The sequence below is a fragment of the Macaca thibetana genome, chromosome 15, assembly GCF_024542745.1.
Source record: "Macaca thibetana thibetana isolate TM-01 chromosome 15, ASM2454274v1, whole genome shotgun sequence".
Classification (NCBI taxonomy): Eukaryota; Metazoa; Chordata; class Mammalia; order Primates; family Cercopithecidae; genus Macaca; species Macaca thibetana.
Window position 1 is genome coordinate 4,129,543 of NC_065592.1, and position 22,968 is coordinate 4,152,510.

Genomic DNA, 22,968 nt, shown 5'->3' on the forward strand with positions numbered 1-22,968 from the left:
TAAAGTCTGGGGAGCCCTGGGCCACCCACCCCAGCTTCATTGGGCTGCGAAATTCACTGTGTCTTGACACCACGACTATTTCAGTTTTGTCATTTCTCTTTGGAAAGTTTATGGGATATTTTGAGTTTCATTCCTTTGTGGGTTGTCTGTGGGCCCGCAGATGGCAGTGGGGACCTAGTGAGGAGCTCACAGACCTGCGGAGAGTTTTATCCATTTAAACACATAACGGGTGTAAACCAGGTCTCCAGGCTCCATCTCTGAGCGCGCAAGTGTCTGAACACAGTTCTGTTCCTGCGCCTCCGGCACAGTCACTTCCGTGAGAGGAGTGCGGCGGGGAAGCCAGGACGAGTCTGGAATTCCAGCGCCGGCCTCCTCTGCTGAGGCACCATGGCCCATGTAGCGGCACCTACGGCCCAGAGGGCCTGGCTCCCGGCGGTCCTGAGGGATGGGCGCCGGGTCCTGCTCCCACCCTAAGTGTGACATGTGGGTGGCCGCGTCCACAGGGTCCTGCTGACTATCTACTTACTCGTTGCGGCCCCAGGGCCTCCCCTTCCCGTCGGACCGCGTGGAGAACAGCACACCATTGCCAACTGCCTGTTTAGGACTATGAAGGGGTCAATTTCCAGACCCTGGTCTGGGGGTTCTTCTGCGGGCTGCAGAAGCCAAGAGTCGCTAAGGGGTACCTGCCACTTCCTCTGCCCCAGGGCGCCCTTGACCTCCGGGCATTGGGGCCCGGCTCACCGCAGCCTCCCACCCCGCCCCTCTCTGGAGCCAGCAAAGCCCACATGGCCCCGCCATCGGCCCCGGCGCCCGCCCTGCCTGCCCGCTTCCCTGGGGCCGAGGCGCGGGCAGGAAGACTTGGGGCCCGCGGGGGTCCGGGGCAGGGCGGACTCTGGGGAGTAAGCGCCGGAGCGCGGCCGGGCCCGAGGCGCAGTGCGGACGGCGGCCACAGGGCGGCAGCACCGCCGCGGCGGCTCCGAGGCTCGGGGACCCCGGGGCTCCGGCCCTTGCGCCCGGGCGAGGTCGGTGGGAGCCCCGGGCGCACCCCCTCCCCTGCCGCGCATGCCCCCCGCGGGCCGGGCCGGGGCGGGCGGGGTCTCCGGCGAGGTCAGCGCTGGGTCGGAGTCCCCTCCCCACCTGCGCCGGGCGCACTCGAGCCCCACGCGCGGCTGCGTCTGGTGGGCGGGAAGGGGCCCCCTGAACTAGCCGCGCGTCCCAGGCCGCGACCCCAGCGCCGGGGCGAGTGGGTGCGCGGCACTGCGAGACGGCTGCACCCCCTCAGCCCAGCCCTCGACTCTGCCCTCGCCCTTCGCTGCGCTGGCGCTTTCCGGGTGCGCAGGCGCCCCGCCCCCGCCGTCTCCACTGTCCCCGCCCGGCGCGCTGGGGACCGGAATGGCCCGGCTGGTTTTGAATGCAGAGATCGGGCTTTGTGAGCGGCCGCCCCCACCCCCACATGCCCCCCACGGCCCGGCTCCCTCCCCCCGCACCCCGGCCCCAGCCCCCCGCCCTCATTAGCATAGCAGCTGCTCGCCGAGCCGGACGGCGCGGAGGAAAGGGCAGAGGCCTCGGGAATGAATGGGGGCCGCGGCTTTGGAGGGGCGAGAGAAGAAAGACCGACAGACGGACGCGCGGAGGACGGTCGGAAGAATGCGCCGGACGGGTGTTGGGGGTTTCCAGCGGGGGGGAGCGGCTCCGAGCAGTGGAGCCTGAGTGTGCGGGTATGGGTGGAGGGCGGCCTCCCGGGGACCCCCAAGCCCTGGAGGGTCTGCACTGGAGGCCCCGGAAGGGGCAGTTGCAGAGGTTCCCAGACCTTCCACAGCCCCCTCCCGTGGCCTGAGCCCTCGAATCCCGGCCTCAGGCTTCGTTCCCCAGCTGTCCCTGGCTCGGAGCCTCCTTTCCCGTCCTTCAAGGCCCAGGTGGACGCTGCCTTCTCCCCGCAGTCTCAAGGAGCTTCAGGGGCAGCTGGCTTTCACGAGGTTGGAGGCTCTGTGCGCCGGGTGTTCTCGTGTCCACGACACCTCTGTCCCACTCTGTGCTGAGCTACGAGGACTTTGGGGGACAGACCCCAGCGGACAGCTCCTTCCCGCTCTTCCTTCCCCACACCCCGTCTCCCTGGCTTCTAAGTCCTGTCCACCCTCCTTTGGCCTGCTGTGTCCTGGCTCCCACGCCTGCTGGCTTTAGACATCACTCTTTCTAGCTGACCATCTTCCTGCATTTCCTGGTCTTTCCGTGGCGTCCGTTCCAACGTCAGCGCTTCCTGCCTCCAGCCGGGGTCAGATCAGAGACAGACAGTTGGACGGGAGCCCAGCAGTCCTGGCGGGGGATGTGGGGCAGGCCCTGACCTTGCTGGGACTGTCTCCTTTCTCTCAGGGGTTCCCAGGGACCCAGCCCCCACCTGCCAACCCCTCCACCCTGGCTGTCCTCCGTGCCTCTCGGCTGGACCCCTCACCTGGCCTCCAAGGCACACCTGCAGATCTGGGAGGCCAGGGCTGACGGTGTAGTCTGGGCCCCCCAGACCATCTTTCTCACCCTGGCCACAAAGGGGCCTGCCTGGGGAGGGGGGTTGGAGACTCCCCAGTAACTCTGCTATAGGCCAGTACCCACCATACCTGCTAATACCCACCAATACCCTGCTGCAGTACGTGGTCTGCTGAGCCCAGAGGCCCTGGAAGAAGTGTGGGCACAGGCCACTGAACGCGGGAGGGAAACAGGCATCAGAGACACGCAGCAGCGTTGACCTGGCCATATTCAGAGACCAGGGACTTCCTCCTCTTTGCCTGTACCCCAGAGCTGCCCCCCTCCCCTTGTGGCCAGGGAGGCCCACTCTTGGTGCACAGGTGGCCAGCCTCCCCCTCCACTGAGCTGCTCATTCTAGGAATGTGCTACCCAGGGCTCCCTAACAAGGACAAGCCTGTAGGCCTAATACGTGGGCCGTGTTCGGCGCCCCCAGACCGCCCTCCTGGGCTCTCGACACCTGGACCCTCCCAGCTGAGATTTCATTCATAGATCTGACCCCAAGAGGTGGGAAGACAATGGTGGTTTTAGAGTGTGTCTGCCTGCCCCCTAGGGCTGTGCCTGGCAAGGAAGGTCATTGAGGCTGTCCCCAGCCATCCGGGCTGGTCAGTGCCCCAGTGGCACCTGGGGAGGAGGCAGACCCCCCCCAGGGCTCCACCCTCTCAGCCCTCCTCTCCTCAGCTGCCCACGGGACTGGGCGGGCTTCCTTTTGTTCCTGCTGGAGAGAAAAGCAGCACAAGGCCTTTCTCCGTCAAATGTATCTTTCAGAAGAGAGAATTTAAGGGAGCTGCAAAGAGTACCCTGGGGTGGCAGCCATGTGCCTGGGAGGCCCCTGGTGCCAGGCCAGGCCTCTCCACAGTGGGAGAACTTCCCGGATATTGTAGGGGCAGCCACTGGCTGGGACCCCACCCACCTGCAGGCTAATGCCAGTAACAAATGTTACCTTTGTTTTTCAGACCCTGGGTGGGGAAGTGTGGCGTGGTCCAGCATAGCCCTGGCCATCACTGGGGCTGCCTGACCTCATCCTCTGGTTACCCCAATCATGTCCAGGTTCTTGTGGCCACTCTCCTTTCCAACGGCTGGGGCATCCCTGGGCTGACCCAGGGCAAGACTTCCCAGAGCCTGCTTCAGGGAGCTGGCCCATCTCCCAGGCTGATTCTGCAGGATAGGAAATGCGTAACCGACGGAAAACGCGCCTGGAAAACCAAGGGTAAACAGGGCAGCAGTGCAGAGTAGGAAGGCGGAGGCGTGGGGAAAGTTTGTGGGAAGGGCAGCCCTTCTGGGGACACGGTTTAGGGAAGCAGATGCCCCTTACACTCCGCGGAGGGGTTTGAAAAGTTGTTACCTTGTAACTCCAGGTCTTTACCCTTCTCCAAGTTCTCCCTGCTGGCTGCTCTTGCCGGGGGAGGGCGTGCTCCCTTGCAGCCCTGTACAGCGCCCCCAGGGCCCCAAAGGCATCTCAGGAGTGGGCCGAGAGTTTCTCCTCCTTTCTATCAGGTGCTGGCAACAGTCATCCTGCTCTGCTCTCCTCTCTTGCGAATGGGGGTGCTCAGCCCCGACGCTCCTCTAACTCAGGGTCTGTGTTCTTTGGGGTGTTTGACTCCAGGCCTGTGTGGGCCTCCAGAGCTCCCAGGTGCCTCCAGGGGACTTTCTACTTGCCAGGAGTGAGCAGCTATGATATTTTCCCCCAATTTACAAGATACCCCCTTCTGTGCAGCAGGCACCCTCCAGCATGACCCCCTAGAGGGTAGGAGTGGGCAGGGCTTCAGGCCAAACTGTCCTCTCTGGTGGAGGTCTCAGCCGCTCTGCTGGGGAACGGAGCAGAGGCTGTGACGCCAGCTCTGGGCACTCTGGAGGCGCTGGGTCCTCATGAGTCCTGTGTGCAGCCAGGTTGGGCTTGGCCGTTGCATGGGGCTGGGAGCGAGTTTACCAGGCTCTGTCTTCAGGCAAATACAAGCCAAGCATTGTGCACCCAGCACCCACAAACTGTGTCGCAGCCTAACCCTCGTCCCCAAAGAGGGTGTTCTGCAACTTGTGCCAAAGCCAAGAAGGACCAACAAACTTTTTTTTTTTTAATATAAAAAGATCAATGAAAAATTTATTTATAAATTTTTCACGCTGGGCTACAAGTCAATATCGTACACTCAGAAATGTGCTGCACAAACTTTATCCAGTTAGAAGTGATCATCCCGTGACCCACACACAGCTTCGATATAAGCCTAGAAAGTCTTAACATTAATTAACATAATTAAAAAGGTATTTGCATCTAGAAAAAATATACAGAACTCCTTGTGGAGTAATCTGTGCCTCCATTTCAATGTCTGCTTGTTTCACTGACATTATCAATATATTCTTCTCACACAAAGTTTTATAAAAAGCCACGGATGGCTGCCCGAATAGGACCAGCCACGCACAAAGGGCCTCCACCCACCTGTGTCCTCAAGTGCTCCCCATTTCTGCACGAAGGGTCAGCAGCATTTCCATGAAGGGGAAACCTCATTTAAATTTGAATAATTCAGCCTCCCTTTTATTTCTCAGGATCAAAACAACAAGGGGTGTGGGGCTGCATAGAAAACTGGAGCCACAGAAACCAGGAAGGGCGCCTTTCAGGACAGAAAGTGACGCAGGAGAACCTCCCCAGGCCCAGGTCTCGACGCGACCCCTCCCCCACGGCAGGATTTCGGATTCGAATTGAGTCCTCGAAGCTCTGGGAGGCTAAAAAGGGGCAAAACGGTCCTTCAATTCACTCAGCCATTAGCACGAGAGATTCACAGTCTTATAGGTATTTTATAAAAATATAAATATGGGTACACTCTGTTGCCTTCACAACGCTGGATACATCGCCCTTTAAAATTGGGTTTATAACCAAGATTCAAAAAATACACCTAAAACTTGGCTTAAAATATGTTAATATTTTATATTCTGTCATAAATGTTATGACATTTAATTGTGGCAAATCCATTTACTTTTTTTAAAAAAGTGTGCAACCGTTAACTATGATAGAACGCACTAGAAAAGGTAACGAACCTTCACCCCCCGTGTTCCCGCCACCCTCGAGCGCCAGCGAGCTTCCAGGATCCTGGGGAAACTGCAAAACAAGCCGGTTTGGGGGATGGTGGCCTCATCCAGGAGGGGCGGGGGAGAGAGGCCCTGGGGCTCCCAAAACTCACGGATTTGAGGGAGAGGGAGAAGGAGGGAGGGGGAACAGAACTGGGGGGGGTAGTAGACGAGGGGAGAAGGGAAGGGGGAGGGACAGCACGGGAACACCATCAGGCTGGGCGGTATTTTCAGTGCAACCAAGAAATGGTAGACTCAAGTTTTTAGTTTTAAGACTAGAAAAAAATGCATTACTCCCCCCCCAAACCACACTGACCACGCACAGTGTTTTCCAAACAAAAAAAAACCAGGCGCACAAACTCCACCCACAAATGTACACACACAAGATAAATAGTTTAGAACACCAAGAACAGCGAACAACAGAGCGTCTCCTCGGCCGTGCGCCAGCAGCGCGGACCGCGGACCTCGGGGCTGCTCCTCGGCGGCAGCCGGCATCCGCGCGTCCCGGGCCGGCTGGCGGGTCCTGCAGGCGGCGGCGGGGCGCTCCGAGTCCGCCTTCGGCCCCCGCCGCCCGCCTTTCACCTTCGGGAGAAAACATTTTGCGCAGAGGATCCGGTATCTCGGGATTCCGAACTTGCTGGTTGCGAGACTCAAATTTCAAAAGGGGCTGGAGCCCGCGCCCCGCCCCCACCCGCGAGGCGGCGGGCGGGCGGGGGCCGTGGGAAGCTGCTCCGGCCCGGCTGGACCCGGCTCGGCCGCGGGGAGGCGCTCGGCCGGCGGGGCTGCGGGACCCCGGGGCCGGGACGCACGCGCCGTATTCGCCGTGGCCGCGGGCCTTCTGGCAGGGCCTGCGAGCCGGGGGCGCACGGAGGTAGTTGGCGGGAAGGTACAGCAGAGACGACGCGGGCGCAGGACCGGGTTCTGGGGTCCCGGCGAACATCACCGGCCGCTGGCCGCGTACTTGGCCTTGGTGATGAGATATAGCACGATGTCCTGGTGGCCGCCGAATGCGGCGATGTGCAGCGCGCTCCAGCCGTCGCGGTTGGCCAGGCGGATATCGGCGCCGAACTTGACCAGCAGCTTCACGAGCTCCAGGTTGCCGTCGATGACCGACTGGTGCAGCGCCGTCTGGCCCTCGGGCCCGAACGAGTTCACGTTGAACTCGCAGTTGGTCATGTTCTGCAGTAGCGACTGCAGTTCCTGCGTGTTGCCCTTGCGCACAGCCTCCTGGAAGATGCGCTGCGTCTGAGGCGCGGAGCAGGTGGACAGCTCGGCCTGGCTCATGCTGCCGCCGGGCGCGGGCCGCGGGCCGGGCCGGGGCTCAGCGCGGACGGCGGCTGCGGCGCGGACTCCCGGCTGTCTCGGGGCGCGCCTCGGCGCATGGAGGGCGCGGCGTCCCCGGGCCCCGCACGCCGCCTCTGGGCGCTCCGGGCGCTCGGGGCCGGGGGTCGCCGCCGCGGGGCCCCCCGCCGCATCCAGCCGCGCCCGGGTGGGCGACGGGGGCGCGCGCTCGGCTCGCGGGGGCCGGGCCCGGCCGGGGACGGCGGCGCCGCGCGGTCCCGGTTCCTGCTCGGCTCGGCTGCGGCTCCCACGCGGTTCCCAGGCACCTCCCCACGCGCCGCAGCACTCGCTCGCCCGCCGCGCCGGGGCGCCTTTTACCTTCTTTATATTTGCATAACAATGGCAGCCCGTGACGCGCGCGCCGGCGGCCCCGGGATTGGGCCGCGCCCACGTGGGGGCGGGGCGTGGGCGGTGCCGGGCGCGGGGGTCCGGGGGCGGGTCCCGGAGGCGGCGCGCTTCGCGGCAGGGGGCGCTGGTCGCCGGCAGCGCCGGGGCGGGGGAGGCCAGGTGGCCGCCGGGGGGGTCCAGCTCCGTCGCTGCCGCCGTCCGCGCGCCCCCCGGGCGCTCAGCGTCTCTCCGCGGTCGTCCCGCCCCTTCTCCCTCCGGCCACCCGGGGAATTCCAAGCTCCCTGCGCAGCCAGACCCAGGCCTTGCCCGGTACCCGAGCGCGACCGCCAGGTGGCCCCGAGGGCGGCCTCTCTCGGGTAGGGGGTTCGCGGGCATCTCAGGCCCGTGGTGAGGGAGAGACCCCTCTGAGCGGAGAGGCGCGCGGCGACCCCGGCCAGCCTGCGCCTCCGGGCTCACCGTCCACGCGGGTGGTAACTCCAGGCCCTGACATGGGGCCCTCAGCCACGCGGGTCCTTCCCGCGCGCGGGCAGCCTCATGGCCGCCAGCTCAGCCTATGTGTGCCCCAACTGTACTGATGCGAGGGGCCTCTGGCCGGCCACGGCGGCTTTCATCGGCTGGCGGTGAAGGGGGTTCCGCTGTCCTCTCAGGAGGAAGTCCAGGGCGGGGGTGCCGCGGGAGGGTCGGGACTGCGGCCTGCCTCCCTCTGCTGCCCACCCACCAGCATGCCGGACACATGGGTCCTGCCCAGGTGAGCAGGGCCAGGTGTGGCGCCAGGGCTGTCTCAAAAGGGAATTCTGAAACGCCTGGCTTCCAAACTATAAAACCCGTTTTTATTGACCACTCTAACAATTGACCGGGAGGCACCAGCAGGGGAAGCACAGCGCATTTCCTCATTAGAGTTTTACAGTTTACAGCTCGCTGTGGTCGCTGGAAATTAAGGAGGAGTGATTCTCAGGCGCGGAGCAGGAGGCCAGGCAGGCTGGGGCTTGTATTCCTTCTGAAGCCAAACCGGGAATTCCGCGCAGGCAGCTCTGAGCTTGGGCTGGGGAGACCCCCCTGCCAGGCCTTGTCTGGGGACGCTCCATGCCCCCACATCCGGCTCCCCACAGGGGTGTGTCCCCACCCCATGCTGTGCTCACACTGGCAGGAAAAACTGGGCAGGCCCGCTTCGGGACCGACCCTGGCTGACTGGAGCAAGGTCCGGCGCCCCTGGGGACCTCCTGGTGGCCTGGGAACCTCTGTCCCTCCAAGGCACAGCTTAGAGCTCACTCTGGTCTTCCTGGGGCCGCTGGTTCTGTTCAGCCCTCTCCCCTGGGCCTAACTGCTTCTCCCAGGAGCTCTTAAGGGGGCCACAGAGGGTGGGAGGGTGCTCCCTAATGTGCAGGTGGGGTCATAGTGGAGTCCCAGAGTAGGTCTCCAGCAGAACAGAGATGGACACTGTGGAGCCCAGGCCTGGGGCAGAGATGGCACGGCCCAGACTGCCGTGCTCTGCTGGGCACTTTTGGCCTCTTAAGGAGGGGTAGCCGCTGGGCTGCCTGCTGGTCCCAGGTGCTGGCTGCGTCTCTGGACCTCAGACCAGGGCTGGGTGTGCAGGGCGCTCTGAGTTCACGGTCAGAAGGACAGGAGCTCAGTCCTGTGCATTGATGGGTTTTGTGCATCTGCCCAGGACCCAGCCAGGCTAGACTGGCAAGAGGCAGAGGGCATGACTGGGGGGTGGGCGGAGCCCTTGGCCCTCAGCAGGCACAGGGCCTCCCCTGGAAGGTGGATGGTTTGCAAACAGGCCAAAGCCCAGGTGGGCTCAAGCCGAGCCTGGAGAAGGCATTTGGCTATACTGTGGGCCAGGAGCAGGGCCTGGGAGAAAGTCCCGTCGACATCCGTGGCGGCGGCAAACAAAGGGGCCCTGTGTGAGCTTGGTGTGGGAACGCGGGGCCTCGCCACGGGCGTGAAATCGGCGGCGGCCCCTGGCGAGGGCCGGGCGGCGCGGGCGCCCCGGCAGGGACAGTGTGGCTGGTGTGGCGGCCCTGCGCAGCAGGAGCCTACCCCCTGCCTGGGGTCCAGAGCGGGGTCAGGCAGAGCTGGTGAGGCCCGCCACTGCAGTGGGTCTGTGGCCCAAGGCGGGTGCCCAGGCTCATCTGTGGGGCTCAGAGGCCAGCCACACCACACTGCCCACAGGGAGTTCGCTGAGTGGCCCTGGTTCTTGCTGCTTCTCCACCGTGACTCCGAGCTCCCCTGGCCACACCCACGGCCCTGAAGCGGTTCCATTTGAGGATGGGAAGGGGGGAGGGGCCGGGGGCAACAGCTCCAAGTCAGCACTTCCCGAATGTTTGCTGAAGGACATCCAAAAGGTGGACATCTGTTCCAAATGCTGGGACATGGGGGTCTACCTCCAGCCACCCAATGCTTGTGCTCGAGAGGACCCCCTGGTGTTTGCTGTTGTTGCTTGGAGCCTTCTGCTGTCTGGGAGGCCCTACCCTGGGACCCGGCGACAGGGCTCAGCTCCGACTGTGCAGCTGGGCCCTGTCCTTCCTGCCCTGCCTGTCCTGAGGATACTGGCCCGGGGGTGCCCTGCTTGTAACCCACCCGCCCCCAGAAGGCAACAGTGGGGCCCCTTCTCCCTGCAGGCAGCCCCTTCCTTTCCTTCCCTGGAGGCTCAGAGCAGTGGGCAACATGGGGAGGGAGGTCCGTGCGGGGCGGCCAGCCCGCCTGGAAGGGCCTAGGGAGGACAGCGCAGAAGGGGCAGCTGGCCAGAGCTGGGCCGAGGCCTGCGGCCACCTTAAAGGCACTGAGCGGGGAGGGAGGGTGGCGGGCAGTGGGGGCGGGGCTTCCAGCTAATTCATTAAAATGTGTCGGGAGCGTGGGAAAGAGGAGAGTGTTTCTTCCCAGCAGCCCAGACACCTGGTAGAAGGGCTGAGAGGATCGAGATCAAATAACAAACACTCAGCCCGGGCCAGCACAGGCCGCAGCGGAGGAAGGACGCCCGGGCAGGAACTGCCACAGACAATCCCTGCAACCGGTGGCTCCTGCCCACCAGGAATGGCCGCTCAGGGCATGGCCTGGCACTGGCAGCCTCAGCCAGCCGGTCAGCCTGGTGTCTATCCCCTAGCCTGGGAAGCAGCCTGATGGGTGCTGACCCCCAGTGACCGAGGCTAGATTCCAGCACCTGGCCTGGGGTGGGGACTGAGCAGACAGCCTCACCCCCACCAAAGCCTGGGTCTGGGATGGACGCCGCAGAACCAGGCCGAGCCTGTGCTGGGTAGTGAGGGACGTGTGGAGGCGGGAAACATATGGCGCAGCACGGCCATGGTGGGCAGAGGCAGAGCCAGCCAGGAAGGACGGAGGATGCGTGGTTTCTGTCTCCTTGCGGCCTCTGCACTGCTTTGCCTGCCTCTGCCGAGAGCCAACAGCAGCACTCAGGCCTGTGCTGGGAGCAGTGTCTCCAGGACGAAGCCAGGCCGGGTGGAGGGTGGGTGCCCTCAGCCACTCCCTCATAAACCCTGCCAGGCGGAAGGAGTTCGGTCAGGGGCTGCCTCCTCAGGACAGGATGTGGAGCTGGGGTGCCCCTCCCGGAAGCAGATCCCAGTCCCAGAAGGCCCTGACCCTTTCCTGGGGTCCTGCTCTCTCACCCTGATGCCCCCACCTGACAGGCTCAGGCCCTGCGGCTGCCCAGCAGGTCAAGGGGGCAGGTCAAAACCGGACAGTTGGCTCTGACACAGGCCAGGCCCTCCCCGTCTCAGCCTCACCCTCCCCATCTGTGACATGACACCCCTGCCGGGGTTGCTGGAGACTAAAGGGGCTGGGCTGCAGTCCCTAGGGGTACCCAGGGGCAGTGGCCAGCCCTGGTGTGGCCGGGAACCCACAGGGAGGTCCTGGCTGGGCCAGTCCAGGGATGCCCAAGGCCTTCGCACCCGAAACCTGCTCCTTACTCTGGGCAGAGGCAGCTACTTCTCCCCAGCCCCCAGGACCCTGCTGCCCGAGGCTTCCGCCCGACTCCTCGGCCAAATCTGAGCTGATTTCCGCTCCAGGCAGGAAGCAGAGGAAAGGGATGTGGGTGATGGGAGGGGGCACATTCCTGGGATGGCCCCTCCCTGGGCTCGTCCTCCTCTCCCACCTCTGGGGCCCCCTGCCCTCCCTGCTCCCCCTGGCAGAGCACCCTCGGACCCTCAGGGTGGGCAGCAGTGGCTGCCTGGGCCTCAGCCTCCTCCCAGACAAGGGCAGCAGCAGCTACGTTCAGACAGCTGTGAGGACGGAGACGTTGGTGCCCACGCATGCAGAGCCCTGGCCGTGGCTGGCTGCCCAGGTGCCTCTAGTGGGGCTGTGGCTGCCATTCTCCCACAGGGACCACACAGCCCTGACGGGGGTGATGGAGAGACCTCGTGGGTCCCACCGGGCTAGAGGTCCCAGCATCCTGACCATCTGGAAACCCTCGTCTTCTCCCGACAGCTGCTCGGGTTGGGACCCCGCCTCGGTGTTCCCGGCGCTTGCTGGCACAAAGAGGGGCCCACGAGGGGTTTGTGGGGCGAGCATGAAACATGTGAGCAAGTCCACGGCCGTGGCCCCAGCAGTCAGGCACTTTCCATGTTTATTGTCTGGTTGTCCTCAGAAGGGGCTGCTGGCCGGGCTGGGGGCTGGGCTCGGCTCACGGGGGCTGGGGGCGCTCTCCAGGACGTCTCGGAAGTGGGTGGCAACACGATCCAGGTGGGAGCCATCCCAGAAGACCTTTCCACAGCGCGTGCAGCAGTAGAAGTGCCGCAGGCCGGGTGTCCTCAGCACGCCCACCGGGACCCCTGCCAGCTGCAGCCGGGTGCCATTGGTCAGCATGTCCGGTGTCTCCGCCCGCAGGTCAGCTGCCTGCAGCCAGCGGCAGGGACGGTCATAGGTGCAGCCCCCAGGGGCCGCCTCTGGGCCTGGGCCTGGACAGATAGAAGTGGACTCCCTGAGCTCTCAGCCTTCGGGCACGGCCCCCAGGCTGCTCCCAGGGTGGCCCAGTTGGCGGCCCACGCTGAGCCCATGCTCACTCCTCAGCAGCTCCTCTTGCTACCTATCTGCTGACCTTGCCTCCTCCACTTCCTCCTCTGTGCCCAATTCTCCTATCGAGGGACCCCACCCCTCACCTTGTGGGCCCTAGGGCCCCCAAGAACCCCACAGAGCCCCCAGAGAGCCCCCTCTGTCCGGCCGGGACCCAAGTCCCCCATTCTGGGGCAAGTCGGGCCCGTGGAGAAGCAGCTGTGTCCTTAGTGGGCGGTCCCAGGGCTCACCTGGCTCCTGCACCTCCTGGCTCAGGGTGGTCTTGTCACCTGTCAGTCAAGGATGAAAACTGGTCTGGGACTGTCCTAGGGATGGGGCTTGGCAGCCACCAGGGTCCACGACGCAGCCATGTGGCTGAGCACGGTGACCTCATGGTGTGCGGCCTCTTCACGCACACCCCAGCCTTCGAAGATGGCAGAGGGCAGGGGGCCAAGGAGCTGTGGTACCGGCCTGGTCCCCTCCCTTGGGAACTCACACCTCAGAAAGGTCTTGGGGCTCAAAGGTCCCTGGGAAACATGTTCTAGGCGTGAGATCTGCTGATTAGGGCTCTTGGGGGCCTGAGAACCGGCAAGCGGGGGCGGGGGCAGCGATGAGCAGATAAACCCACTGCCAGTGGTGAATTTCGAAATCAGCCAGCGCAAGGGCGGGCGGGTGGGCAGGGCCCAGGACTGCCAGGCTCAGGGTCTGTTGGAGGCCCCCCAGTCCCCAGTGAGAGCCCAGGGCAGGCAGGGCCGGTATCCACCCAGGGGTCACTGCAGGGCTGAGTGCACGACGGCCGAGGGAACACTGGCCAGCAGGTGGGAGAAGCGTCTGCCCTGCTCCTGTTGACCCTCGTAATTTGCTCAGCAAGCATTTCTCTACAGATGGCTCCGGATCAGCTACAGCCGGGGATGAATGCACGAGGCCCCAACCCCAGCCCCAGCTCCTCCTTGAAGCGCAGGAGGCCATGACCCTCATCTGGCCTCCCTGCCTCACCCCTCCCTGGCTGGCCCCAGCTCTTACCCTACAGTCCGTGTGACACCTGTCAGCCCATCCGGGTGTTGCCCACCACCCTGGGGCGGCGTGTGTGCCGTCATGTGCTGGGGCTCTGGCCTGAGTGTGCCTTTGCGAGCGTCGGGGCCTGAGGTTGGAGGCTACCTCCGGCCTCACTCTCCGGGGTGTGCTCTGCTGGCTGCCTGGGGTGACGGTTGGTTGCTCCCCGTCCTCCTACCCTGAACTTGGACTGACCCTTTTTTTTTTTAATTTTTTATTTTTGAGACAGAGTCTCGCTCTGTCGCCAGGTTGGAGTCAGTGGTGCGATCTCAGCTCACTGCAAGCTCCGCCTCCCGGGTTCACGCCATTCTCCTGCCTCAGCCTCCCGAGTACCGGGGACTACAGGCGTCCGCCACCATGCTCGGCTAATTTTTTTGTATTTTTAGTAGAGACGGGGTTTCACCATTTCAGCCAGGATGGTCTCGATCTCCTGACCTCGTGATCCGCCCACCTCGGCCTCCCAAAGTGCTGGGATTACAGATGTGAGCCACCGCGCCCGGCCTGGACTAACCCCTTTCTATCCACCTCCATTCTCTTAGTCCCCGTGCCCGCCCCTGACTGAGGATGACCAGGAGCAGCACCCTCCACTCCCTCCCTGGGGCGCCTCCCTCCTGAGGGTGGGGGCCGGCAGTTCTAACAGTGCGGGGCGGTGGGGCATAGTTCCAGCCCTGGTGCAGATCTAAAACTGCAAAGTCCTTGGGTGGCCTGCACCCTCCACAGGGAGAGAAAGAAGCCCTCTGTCTAGTTTCACAGGCAGGGAAATGGGCTGCTGCACGTGTGTGTGCGCGTGTGTGTGTGTGCGCGCGCGCGCACCGCGTGCCTGGGCCCAGCAGAGAGAAGGAGGTGCACGCCACTCCAGAGGGTCGCCTAGGGCCCTGGTGTCCTGATCTCCTGGTCTGCCACCGCACAGAAGGGAGCAGAGGCCATGTGGGCACCTGACCCTCGCTGTGCTTTTTCCACCTGTTGTCACCTGGCTGCCACCCTTATCTGAGGAAGCTCAGTGCTGGACAGGACAGGCCCCTTTCCCTGGCTACCCCAGCAGGTCAACCCATCCCAGGCCCCACAGACCCAGTGCCTGACCCTGACGCACTCACCTGAGCTCCTGGGCCCCTCCTGGTGGCTGCTGAGCCACATGAGCTGCTTCATCATGTCCCTGGAGACCTTCAGGTACTGGTCACAGTTGCAGGCCTGGGGGCCAGAGGGGGTGCTGAGGCCCGGGGGGGGCTTCTCCAGGTGCCCCTATTCCAGCCCTGTGCTTGTTCCTTGAAGCTTTGGGTCTGGCCATGGGGTTTCACAGAGACAGATAATGGGTCCCCTCCTGTCCCCACGCATAGTTCTGTGGGGTTCAGGCCACACTGCCTCCTGGAAGCCCTCCCTGACTGCGCTGGCTTCTCGTGGGCCCTGGGAAGCCTCTTCTGTTTTTTGAGAACTTGTGGAACTCTCTGCCCAGCTACCCTCTCCAATCCCAGAAACCTCGAGGGCAGAACCAGGCCTGGGTCCCCTCCGGGCCACCTCAGCTGGGGTGTTGGACACATGGTCCAGCCTTAAAGGGTCAGCGTGGGCAGCCTCATAGTCGCCCCAACCCTTGACCTGTCCATTTCCGCATCCACATTTCTCTGTGATACCTGTGCCTGCCACTGCCTTGGGGCGGGTGTGGCCTTGAAAGTGGCGGGGGGCTGGAGCAAAACTACTTTGTGCCTTGTCCAGGGCACACAACGGGCCCCCGTGCCTGCACCGTTTTTTTTTTTTTTTTTTTTTTTTTGAGATGGGGTCTCACTGTCACCCAGGCTGGAGTGTAGTGGCACAATCACAGCTCACTGCAGCCAGAAACCCCAGGGCTCAAATGAGCTTCCCACATCAGCCTCCTGAGTAGCACACCACCATACTCAGCTAACTTTTGTATGTTTTGTAGAGATGAGGTCTCACTGTGTTGCCCAGGCTGGTCTTGAACTCCTGGGCTCAAGTGATCACCTCCTGGCTTTCCCAAAGTGCTAGGATTCCAGGTATGTGCCACACCCAGCCCCTCTGGGTGGTTTCTGAATATGACCAATCTGCCAGGCTTACTGTGATGCTGGGGGCGGGGGCGGGGAGGCCGGGACCAGCTTACACCCCAAGTCATGACTTGGAGGGGGGTGCACCGCCTTCCCAGTGGTCACTTCCTGGACAAGGAGATGGGTCGAATCCCTAGGACTCCCCAGGCAACACCAGGAGGGGGCTGGGTGCCCACTGAGAGCCAGGTCCCAGGCAGGCACCCGCAGGTCCTGTGAAGGTGTGGCCTTCCCGTCACAGCCCTTCTGATGTCAGAGCACCCTGGGGAGGAGGTGGGGCTCCCAGGCCACCTGTACGGGGGAGCAGGGAAGAGGAGGCCGAGATCCATGGTCACATGGCTATTCCAGGACCCCTCCCCATGCAGGGGCTTTGGGTGAGCCCCGGATGACATGGCTGCCGCAGGCAGGTGGCCTCGAGGCCCCTGGAGCCTCCGGGTGTGGCCATGTTGGGGGCACTGGCCCTGTCCCACATGCTCTCTTCCCCTGGGCCTTTCGACAGTAGGAGGCTGCACTACCTGCTTCCAGCATTGTAGCCCCCACCAGTTCAGAGGCCGGAGGCTGGAGGTGGTGGACAGGTGGGGCTCTTCTGCTAGGAGGCCCAGGGTGGGCTAGGGAGACAGGACCCTCCCTTCCTCTTCCCCTAGCTCCCATCTCTCCCACCAGGAAGCTCCTTGTGCCATGATGGCAGGTCCTGTGCCCCGGTCTCTGGGCCCAGCGGGCTTCCTGGGCAGGTGTGCAGGTGGAGAGCCCTGGCTGCAGGTCTGGCTGGGAAGGGCTGAGAACAAGCAGGTGGTCTGCCCTCCACAGAGCCCCACTCTGCACTGTGCAGGCCACCGGCAGGGACAGTGCCAGTGGGTGTGGGAGGGGCAGCGAGGGTGCAGCAGGGCGGGATGGGCTCCCCACGCCCCCAAGTCCTCCACATGGGGTCTGCGGCCTTCCCAGGACCTGGGCCAGGTGCGCACGCCTGGGCGTGGCCAGCCAGCTCGTGCTGAGTCACCGGGTGCCGTCAGTGAGGGCCTGGCCCAACCCTCGGGAACCACCGGTGCTGGTTTTCCCACGGCTGCTGCCCGCTGTGGGCCTTGTTGTCACCCACAAGGCCCTGGGAGGCCCTGCCCCGGCCAGGGCTGGAAAAGCCGGTTCTGGGCCCGCTTGCTGCGCCCGCCCTTGGCCCTGGGCTCCCCAGCCACAGGGGGGCCTGGCACTGAGGGCCTCCCTGTCCATCTGTCCACTCCAGGGCCAGCAGCCCTTGCTGGACTGACTGCCCTGGGCGGGTGGCCGCCATGGGCTGAGGGAGGCTGTGGCTCTGCCCTTGTGAGTGGAGCTGGTGGCCCAGCACACGTCTGGCCTTCAGACAGTGATTGTCCACCTGAGCCCACCTGCCTGATACCCTGAGGCCCGTCCCCCAGCACTCGGGCTCTGAGAGCCTCTGCCCTCCCATTTTGAAGAAAAGGGGCTTCTGAGGGCTTCCTCAGTCGCAGGGCACTTGGCGGGCCAGGACCCCATGCCAGGGTTCTCACGCCACCTCCCTCCATCAGCGTGGGACACACAGACGCCCACTCCAGGGTGCCGTCGGATCTGGGCAGAGACGAGTGGGGCCTGACAGGGACCCTGAGCAGAGGCCAAGGCTGGGGGCCCAGAGCAGCACAGCGGGGTGCCTGCACACCTCCACCCCTCCCCCCTGTCTGAGAGCCCAAGGGCAGGCAGCTGCCGCCCCCAGAACCTCACTGGGAGGGAGGGGTGGGAGGGCCCAGGCGAATGGGGGGCAGGACTGGCTGGGAAGGCTCCCAGCTACCTGCCCAGGATCCCCCGTGTGCCTGGTTCCCACGCTCCTCAGCCACTAGGTGCCAACAGTGCTGTACCAGCCCTGACACAGGGCACTTCCGCCCAGGACCGTGCGGGCCGGGCCATGAGCCCGTGGGTGTGTGGCTGCCTCCTGGGGACCGGGCCACCAGCCAGGCTATCCTGGGAATGTTGAGGCCTATGGACCCACAGCCAGGTGGGTCTGAGTGGATGTCCACCCTCCAGGGCCCTCTCCTCTCCGGGCCCAAGGAGGAGTGAGGGAAAGAGCTGGTCAGCCACTGCCCCAGAGCTGGCCGTCTGGGGACGTGCACCCAGGACCAAGGCAGAGGCCAAGATGTGTTAGGGGTGGGGTGGGCAGCTAGGAGGGCTTGAGGGGTCTGTTCCCAGGGTGTTTGGGGGCTCTGAGCATCAAAGCTGGGAGCCACAGCCACGAGTGGGCCCAATTCCCAGCCCCACTACCAAGGGAGTGACCACAGCTGAAGGAGCCAGAGCTGGGCCGCAGAAGGTGCCTTCAGCAGTACCTGGTGCCCACCTGACCTGGTGCCCACCTGACCTGGTGCCCACTTGGGTGCAGGGGTCACACCCACTGCCCCAGGCTGCAGGCCTGCAGGTGTGCCAGCCTATGCATCCCAAGCAATAGGTGGCTGGGGCACAGGTGTGGTGAGGGAGGACTGGGCGCTCCCAGGCAGACAGGGCTGGGCAGCTGCACACAGCCCCTGCACACAACACCCCTGGCCCCACACACCCCTGAGGTCTTGGGTCTTGACAAGTAGGGGGTTGAGGGAAAGAGGCAGGCAAGACATGAGCCCGGGACCTGCCAGGGCCAGAGCACGTGGGGAACCTGTGTCCTGGGGTGCAGGGCAGCAGGCAGTGGCCTGCTGGGTTGGGAGCCTGGGAAGGGAGCTCTGCTCCTCCAAGAGACTGGGCCGGATGTCTGCTGGGCCTGGGCCGAGTTGACCTGAGCATCCCTCCTGCATGCTGGCCACCCTGGGGATTCCCACAGCCCCTGCCCTCCCGGCCCAGTGGAGCTCAGGTTCCACCACCAGGCTGGGAATGATCCCAGGTCCTTGGGTGATCTGACCTGAGGGGTTTCTGCTCTGTGCCCAAGCCCAGCTAGACACTGACCCCCTGAGAAGGTGAGGTGAGCGGGTGAGGGTGGCAGGGGCCTCTTTGGGGCCTCCTGTTTCTGAGCAAAGAGCAAGCTTGTTGTAACCTCAGCCCCGGCCTGTTTCCTGCACTCCTCCCTCTGGGCCCCATGGTGGGTGTGGGAGGTGGGGTCCGTCGGGCTGGGGCCTGGCCTGGCTGGAACTCCTGCAGGAGATGCCAACCTGGGATTTCCAACCCTGCAGGCAGGTCCAGGAGGAGTCAAGGCCTAAGGCCACCAGGCAGGGCGATGGGGGTGCAGGAGCACATTCTGAAGCAACAGGACATTTCTGCTCATTTAGAACTGGGAAAATGGCAAAGCATGAAAGAGCAAAGATAAAATCTCACTCCGTCCCACTACCTGCCACGCGGAAGGGCACCCAGCACCTTCCTTGGACAGGCCTCTGCATGGCAAGGGCTGTGTGCTGAGATCCCCACATCGGGAAGAGGGGTGCTGGTGGGGGTCGCCAGTGTGCCGTCCCAGGGTGGGTGTTGCACATTTGGTCCCTGGCAAGCCCCTGGGCGGGTCCTGAGGCCCCCAGGTCAGCCGTGCACTCTGACCTCCCCTAGAGCTGCCCAACAGATGGTGGGGCCTGGGGTGTGGGCCTGACACCTTGCTGGACAGGGTGAGCCAGCGACCCAGGAAGAAGCAATCCGGCGCCAACCTGCCCGCTGAGGCCTGGGTCTGGCCCACACCTCATCTTCCCACGCTGTCCCCAGAGTGCCTTGCAGCCCTGGGCTGCCCGCCCCAAAGGTGACCCGACACTGTCCCCTGCTATGGCCCTGTGAGCCTCCTCAGAGAGAAGGGAGCTGTGAGCTTGCCAAAAGAACCTGGCCAGCCCCGGCACTGACTTTCCACTGGAGACAGCGCTGGGGTGGACGGAAGGCCGAGCCCCAGGCCCCTGGGGAGGTGTGTGCAGCCAGGGATAGCGGCCGTCTTTTGGGAAGCTTTTAAAACCCAGTCCATCCCCTTGAAGCAAGCTGGTAACCACCCCCTCGGTGACCCCCGCCCTAATGTCCCGGGAGTGTCTGGAGCCTGTGACTGAGGATGGCAGCCCTGGAGAGGCCTCGCCCCTGCCCCCTTGCCCCTTGTCCCCCTGCCCCCAGGGCCCTGGAAGGGCAGTTCCCACGAGCCCCAGCCCCTCCCCCACCCAGCCACTGCCCCGTCCCCTTTGTGTGGCCAGGACAATGTCTCCACAGACAGCGTGGGGGATGGGCCTCGGGCAGTGTCGGCGGTGAGAGGGTCCCCGGGGGTCGGGACAACTGGGCCCACAGCCCTCACCCCAGAGCCCCCAAAAGTCAGGGCCCTGAGTGTGGGAGAGGAGTGAAAGGGCACGTGAGTCTCCAGAGGCCGGGTCTAGGCACACGTGCGCGACAGCCAGCCCCTCGTGTGCTTGGAGACGTCTCTCATAAGCACCAGGGATGGGGCGTCTGCGTACGGCTGGGTGTCAGGGTGTGAACCAGGAAGCGTGTTACTGCCTGTGTCACTGTGTGGACACGGAGGACACGCGGCCACCTGTGTCAGGGTCTCTACTTCCTGCAGCTGCCTCGGAATGTGCCGCCTGGAGCCACCGGCCCTGCCTGGCCCACCGGGCTGCCCCCAAGGCTTGCTTAGCGGGGTGGGGGCTGGCACCTGGCAGTGGGGTCCCCATCCGGCACCTTGCCATCCTTGGCCCAGCACCCCTCTGCACAGGTCACCCCAGACCAGGTTCCCGTGAGGGGCCCCAGCCTTTCCCTGGGCACCCCCTGACCAGGCTTTCAGGCCTAGGCCCTGAAGGAAGGCCACCCCACCCTGTGCCCCCCGATCTTGGTGTCCAGGCCTGGGGCTTGGCTGTCTTTGCCCACCTCCTCCCAGCCTGCACCCCCACCGCCCAAAAGACCACGTGTGTGAGCCCTGAGCCACTGGCAGCTCTGAAGCCTGTGGTCCCAGCCCAAGGCGTCCGGCACCCCTCAGGGTGTGTCCCTTGTTCCAGCACACTTGGGGGCCCCTGGTTGACCCCGTCCAGGAGGGCTGGGGGTGAGCCACAGGGCCTGGCACTGGGTCTCCCACTCACATGGGATGGTCAGCGCCCACCCGGGGGAAGGGGCTGCAGGACACAAAGCCCCGGTGCATGAATTTCAGATCAAGCGCAGGATACGTTTTTATATGAAAAAATGATCGTTTTCTGAAATTCTCCTTAGCAAGCGCCTGTTTGTCAGATCCCCTGGCCTGCCCTGGGCAGGCAGGAGGAATAAAAACGGTCGGGAGTCCCAGACTCCACTCCCCGCCCAGACCCGAGCGCTCCCACCTGCCTCGGGTCAAACCAAACAGAAGCCGGCCACGCAGGCTCCCGACACCGTGCCCTGGGCCTCGGGCTCTCTCCAGGGGCTCCGGGGCGCCCCCACATCGTCCCCATCCCGGGAGGTGGCAGCTCCCCCATCCCCCTCGCTGTAGCCCCCTCCTGTCTCCGAGCCTCCCAAGGAGAGTCCCCCTTCTCCCCCTGCCCGGGGCTCCAGAGCTTCCCCTCCCCCCTTGCCCCCCAGCTCTCGTCCCCTCCCCCGGCCCCCCCAGCCTCGGCGGGGCGCGGCGCGCTGGCTTTCCCAGACGGGGGAGGGGCGGCGGCCGTGAGAACCCGCCGGGCCGGGCCGCGTGGGAAAGTGGGAGGAGGGGCGGCGGAGGGCGGGGCGCGCCTGGGAACGGCCCCCGCCCCCGCGGCCGGCCTTTGAAACGGCCACTCAGGGCGCCCGGCGGAGATTCAAAAGCAAACGGCCGCCCGCCCGCGGCCTTCCCGCGCCTGCCTGGGGGACCCCGCCCGCCCGCCCGTCCAGGGTCGCAGGGGCGCGTGGGGGGGCCGAGACCTCCTCCTTCCCAGGGACCGCGGGGTCGCTGGGGGACTCAGCTCCCCGCCCACAGAAGGGGGTGAGCCCGCGCGCCCCGGGCGTGCCCGTTCCAACCAATGGGGCCGGGCCCGGCAGCAGGTGGCAGGCCCTGAACCCGCCCCAAGCGGCCCTGGGCCGACCCTCGTAGCTCCCAGTGTCCGGGAGACAGGGCCCGAATACTCTCTCCAGGAGCGGTGATGGTCCCGCCATCGACTGGGGGACTTCCTGGAGGAAGCGACATCTAAGCTGGGGCCTGGCAGGCCAGGGGGAGATGGAGGCTGCTCCAGGCTGCAGCGGCCGGCGGACAGCAGAGTGGGGCGAGGGCCCCGGGCTGGGCAGGGCAGAGCCGCTGGGGGACGAGTCTAAGAGGAGGCCGCGGTGGGAGCCGGTGGGAGCCGCCTGGGCTGCTAGCGCCTGGGAGCCACGCCCCGCGCGGGGGCCTGGGTGTGACGGGCCTGCCTGGATGGAAGGGGAGTGGCCCGTTCAGCCCACCCTGCTCCGGTCCTTCCAGGGGAGCTCGATGTGGGAGGGGCACGTTGTGGGATCTTCAGAGTCGGGGAGCTGGGCAGGGACTCCTTCTCCTCTCCCCACCTCAGCAAACCTATGTCATGAGGTGCAGGGGTGCAGGGGGCAGCTCTCCTGCTCAGCCTGACAGGGCGGCCCAGGTCATTCTCTGAGCCTGGTGGGCCTGGAAGGATGGGAAGGGAAGGGTCAGGAGACCCCAGCTGGCCTGTGAGGAGGCTGAGGCTCAGGAGAGGCAGCCCTGCCTCTGTAGCGGCAGCCTGGGGAGGCAGCCCCAGGAGCGCACCTGCCAGCCCGCCCAGGGCCTCTCCTGTCTGGTGGGAGAAATGTGGCCAACGGACACAGACCCTACCTTGTCACCCTGAGGATCTCCCCAGGACTCCCTTCCTTGAACCTGGCCATGGCCGGTCCCTCCTGTGTGCACCCTGACACCCCGAGGCCAGCCTGCCCACCCCATCCATCCAGGCTGAGTGGAGAGTGGGGCTGCAGGAGCCAGGCCCAGGGGCCACCTGAGGAGGGGCGGTGGGGCCTCGGTGTGCTGCATGGCCCTCTAGTCCTCAGGCACTGCCTCAGGAACCTGTGGTCTACAGGTCGGTGGGTCCAGGTCCTCTATCCCCAGGGGCCATCTCTTGGGAACCCAGGCTGGGCTCTGACTGAGACCCACGGCTTTTCTGGAAGGCTGCTAAGAAAGGGAGGGACGAGGGGGCACTGGGGCCTTCTGGAGGGTCCCCAGCCCACAAGGCTGTGGGGAGGTGGTGTGGGTGGCCTCCTGGGGGAACCGGCTGGGCTCCTGGCTGACCACCCTCCTGTCAGCCCTGGGGGCTGCACTAAGTCCCCTCAGGTGCCGTCATCCTCTGTTTGTCCCCAGCCTGGGGGTCGTGCTAGGCCCACCAGCTACTGAAACTTGCCCTGCAGTTCCACTCCCTGGCTGGAGGGCCCGTCTTCCTCCAGAGCTCTGGGGCTGGGCCCCTCCCGCCACCTTGTGAGCAGGGAGGAGGTCCTTCTGTACCCTGCGTGCCTGTGTGACATGGGGGTGCCGAGCGTGGGAATGGGGTCTAGGCTGAGGCGGACGGAGCCTGGGAGGGGTGGGGTCTGCTGCACCTCTTCCTGTCTGTCCCTCTGTCCATCAGCTGAGCACAGAGAATGTGAGGGTCTCCAGGCCCATGGCAGGAGTGGGCAGCATTGGGGCCCCCAGGCTGGATCTTGGGTCTGGGCTCTGAAGCCCGTCAGGGCAGGCTCCAGGTGCTGAGTGTGAATGCTGGGGGCAGCCGCCCTGCGG

At 64.7% G+C, this 22,968-nt stretch overlaps 3 protein-coding genes across 7 annotated transcripts in view; 1 reads left to right on the forward strand and 2 right to left on the reverse strand.

Annotated features, from left to right (window-relative positions):
* Nucleotides 1-4,565: 4,565 nt before the first annotated feature.
* NRARP (NOTCH regulated ankyrin repeat protein) lies at nucleotides 4,566-7,199 on the reverse strand. Its single transcript, XM_050760494.1, has one exon. It carries the CDS (start codon nucleotides 6,853-6,855, stop codon nucleotides 6,511-6,513), a length of 345 nt encoding a protein of 114 aa, XP_050616451.1. The 5' UTR covers nucleotides 6,856-7,199; the 3' UTR covers nucleotides 4,566-6,510.
* Nucleotides 7,200-11,802: 4,603 nt separating this feature from the next.
* The window catches only part of EXD3 (exonuclease 3'-5' domain containing 3), a 119,503-nt gene continuing 108,337 nt past the window's right edge, over nucleotides 11,803-22,968 (reverse strand). For all 5 annotated transcript variants that reach the window (XM_050759836.1, XM_050759840.1, XM_050759837.1 and 2 more), the window contains 3 exons: nucleotides 14,412-14,505; nucleotides 12,516-12,554; nucleotides 11,803-12,170 (listed from right to left, as the gene is read on the reverse strand). In XM_050759836.1, the coding sequence (XP_050615793.1) occupies nucleotides 11,857-12,170; nucleotides 12,516-12,554; nucleotides 14,412-14,505 (447 nt within the window). In that variant the 3' untranslated portion in view covers nucleotides 11,803-11,856. The remainder of the gene's footprint in view (nucleotides 12,171-12,515; nucleotides 12,555-14,411; nucleotides 14,506-22,968) is intronic.
* The window catches only part of MRPL41 (mitochondrial ribosomal protein L41), a 232,279-nt gene continuing 231,702 nt past the window's right edge, over nucleotides 22,392-22,968 (forward strand). Inside the window, exon 1 of the mRNA XM_050760441.1 lies at nucleotides 22,392-22,395. The gene's annotated coding sequence lies outside the window, so the exon portion shown is untranslated. The remainder of the gene's footprint in view (nucleotides 22,396-22,968) is intronic.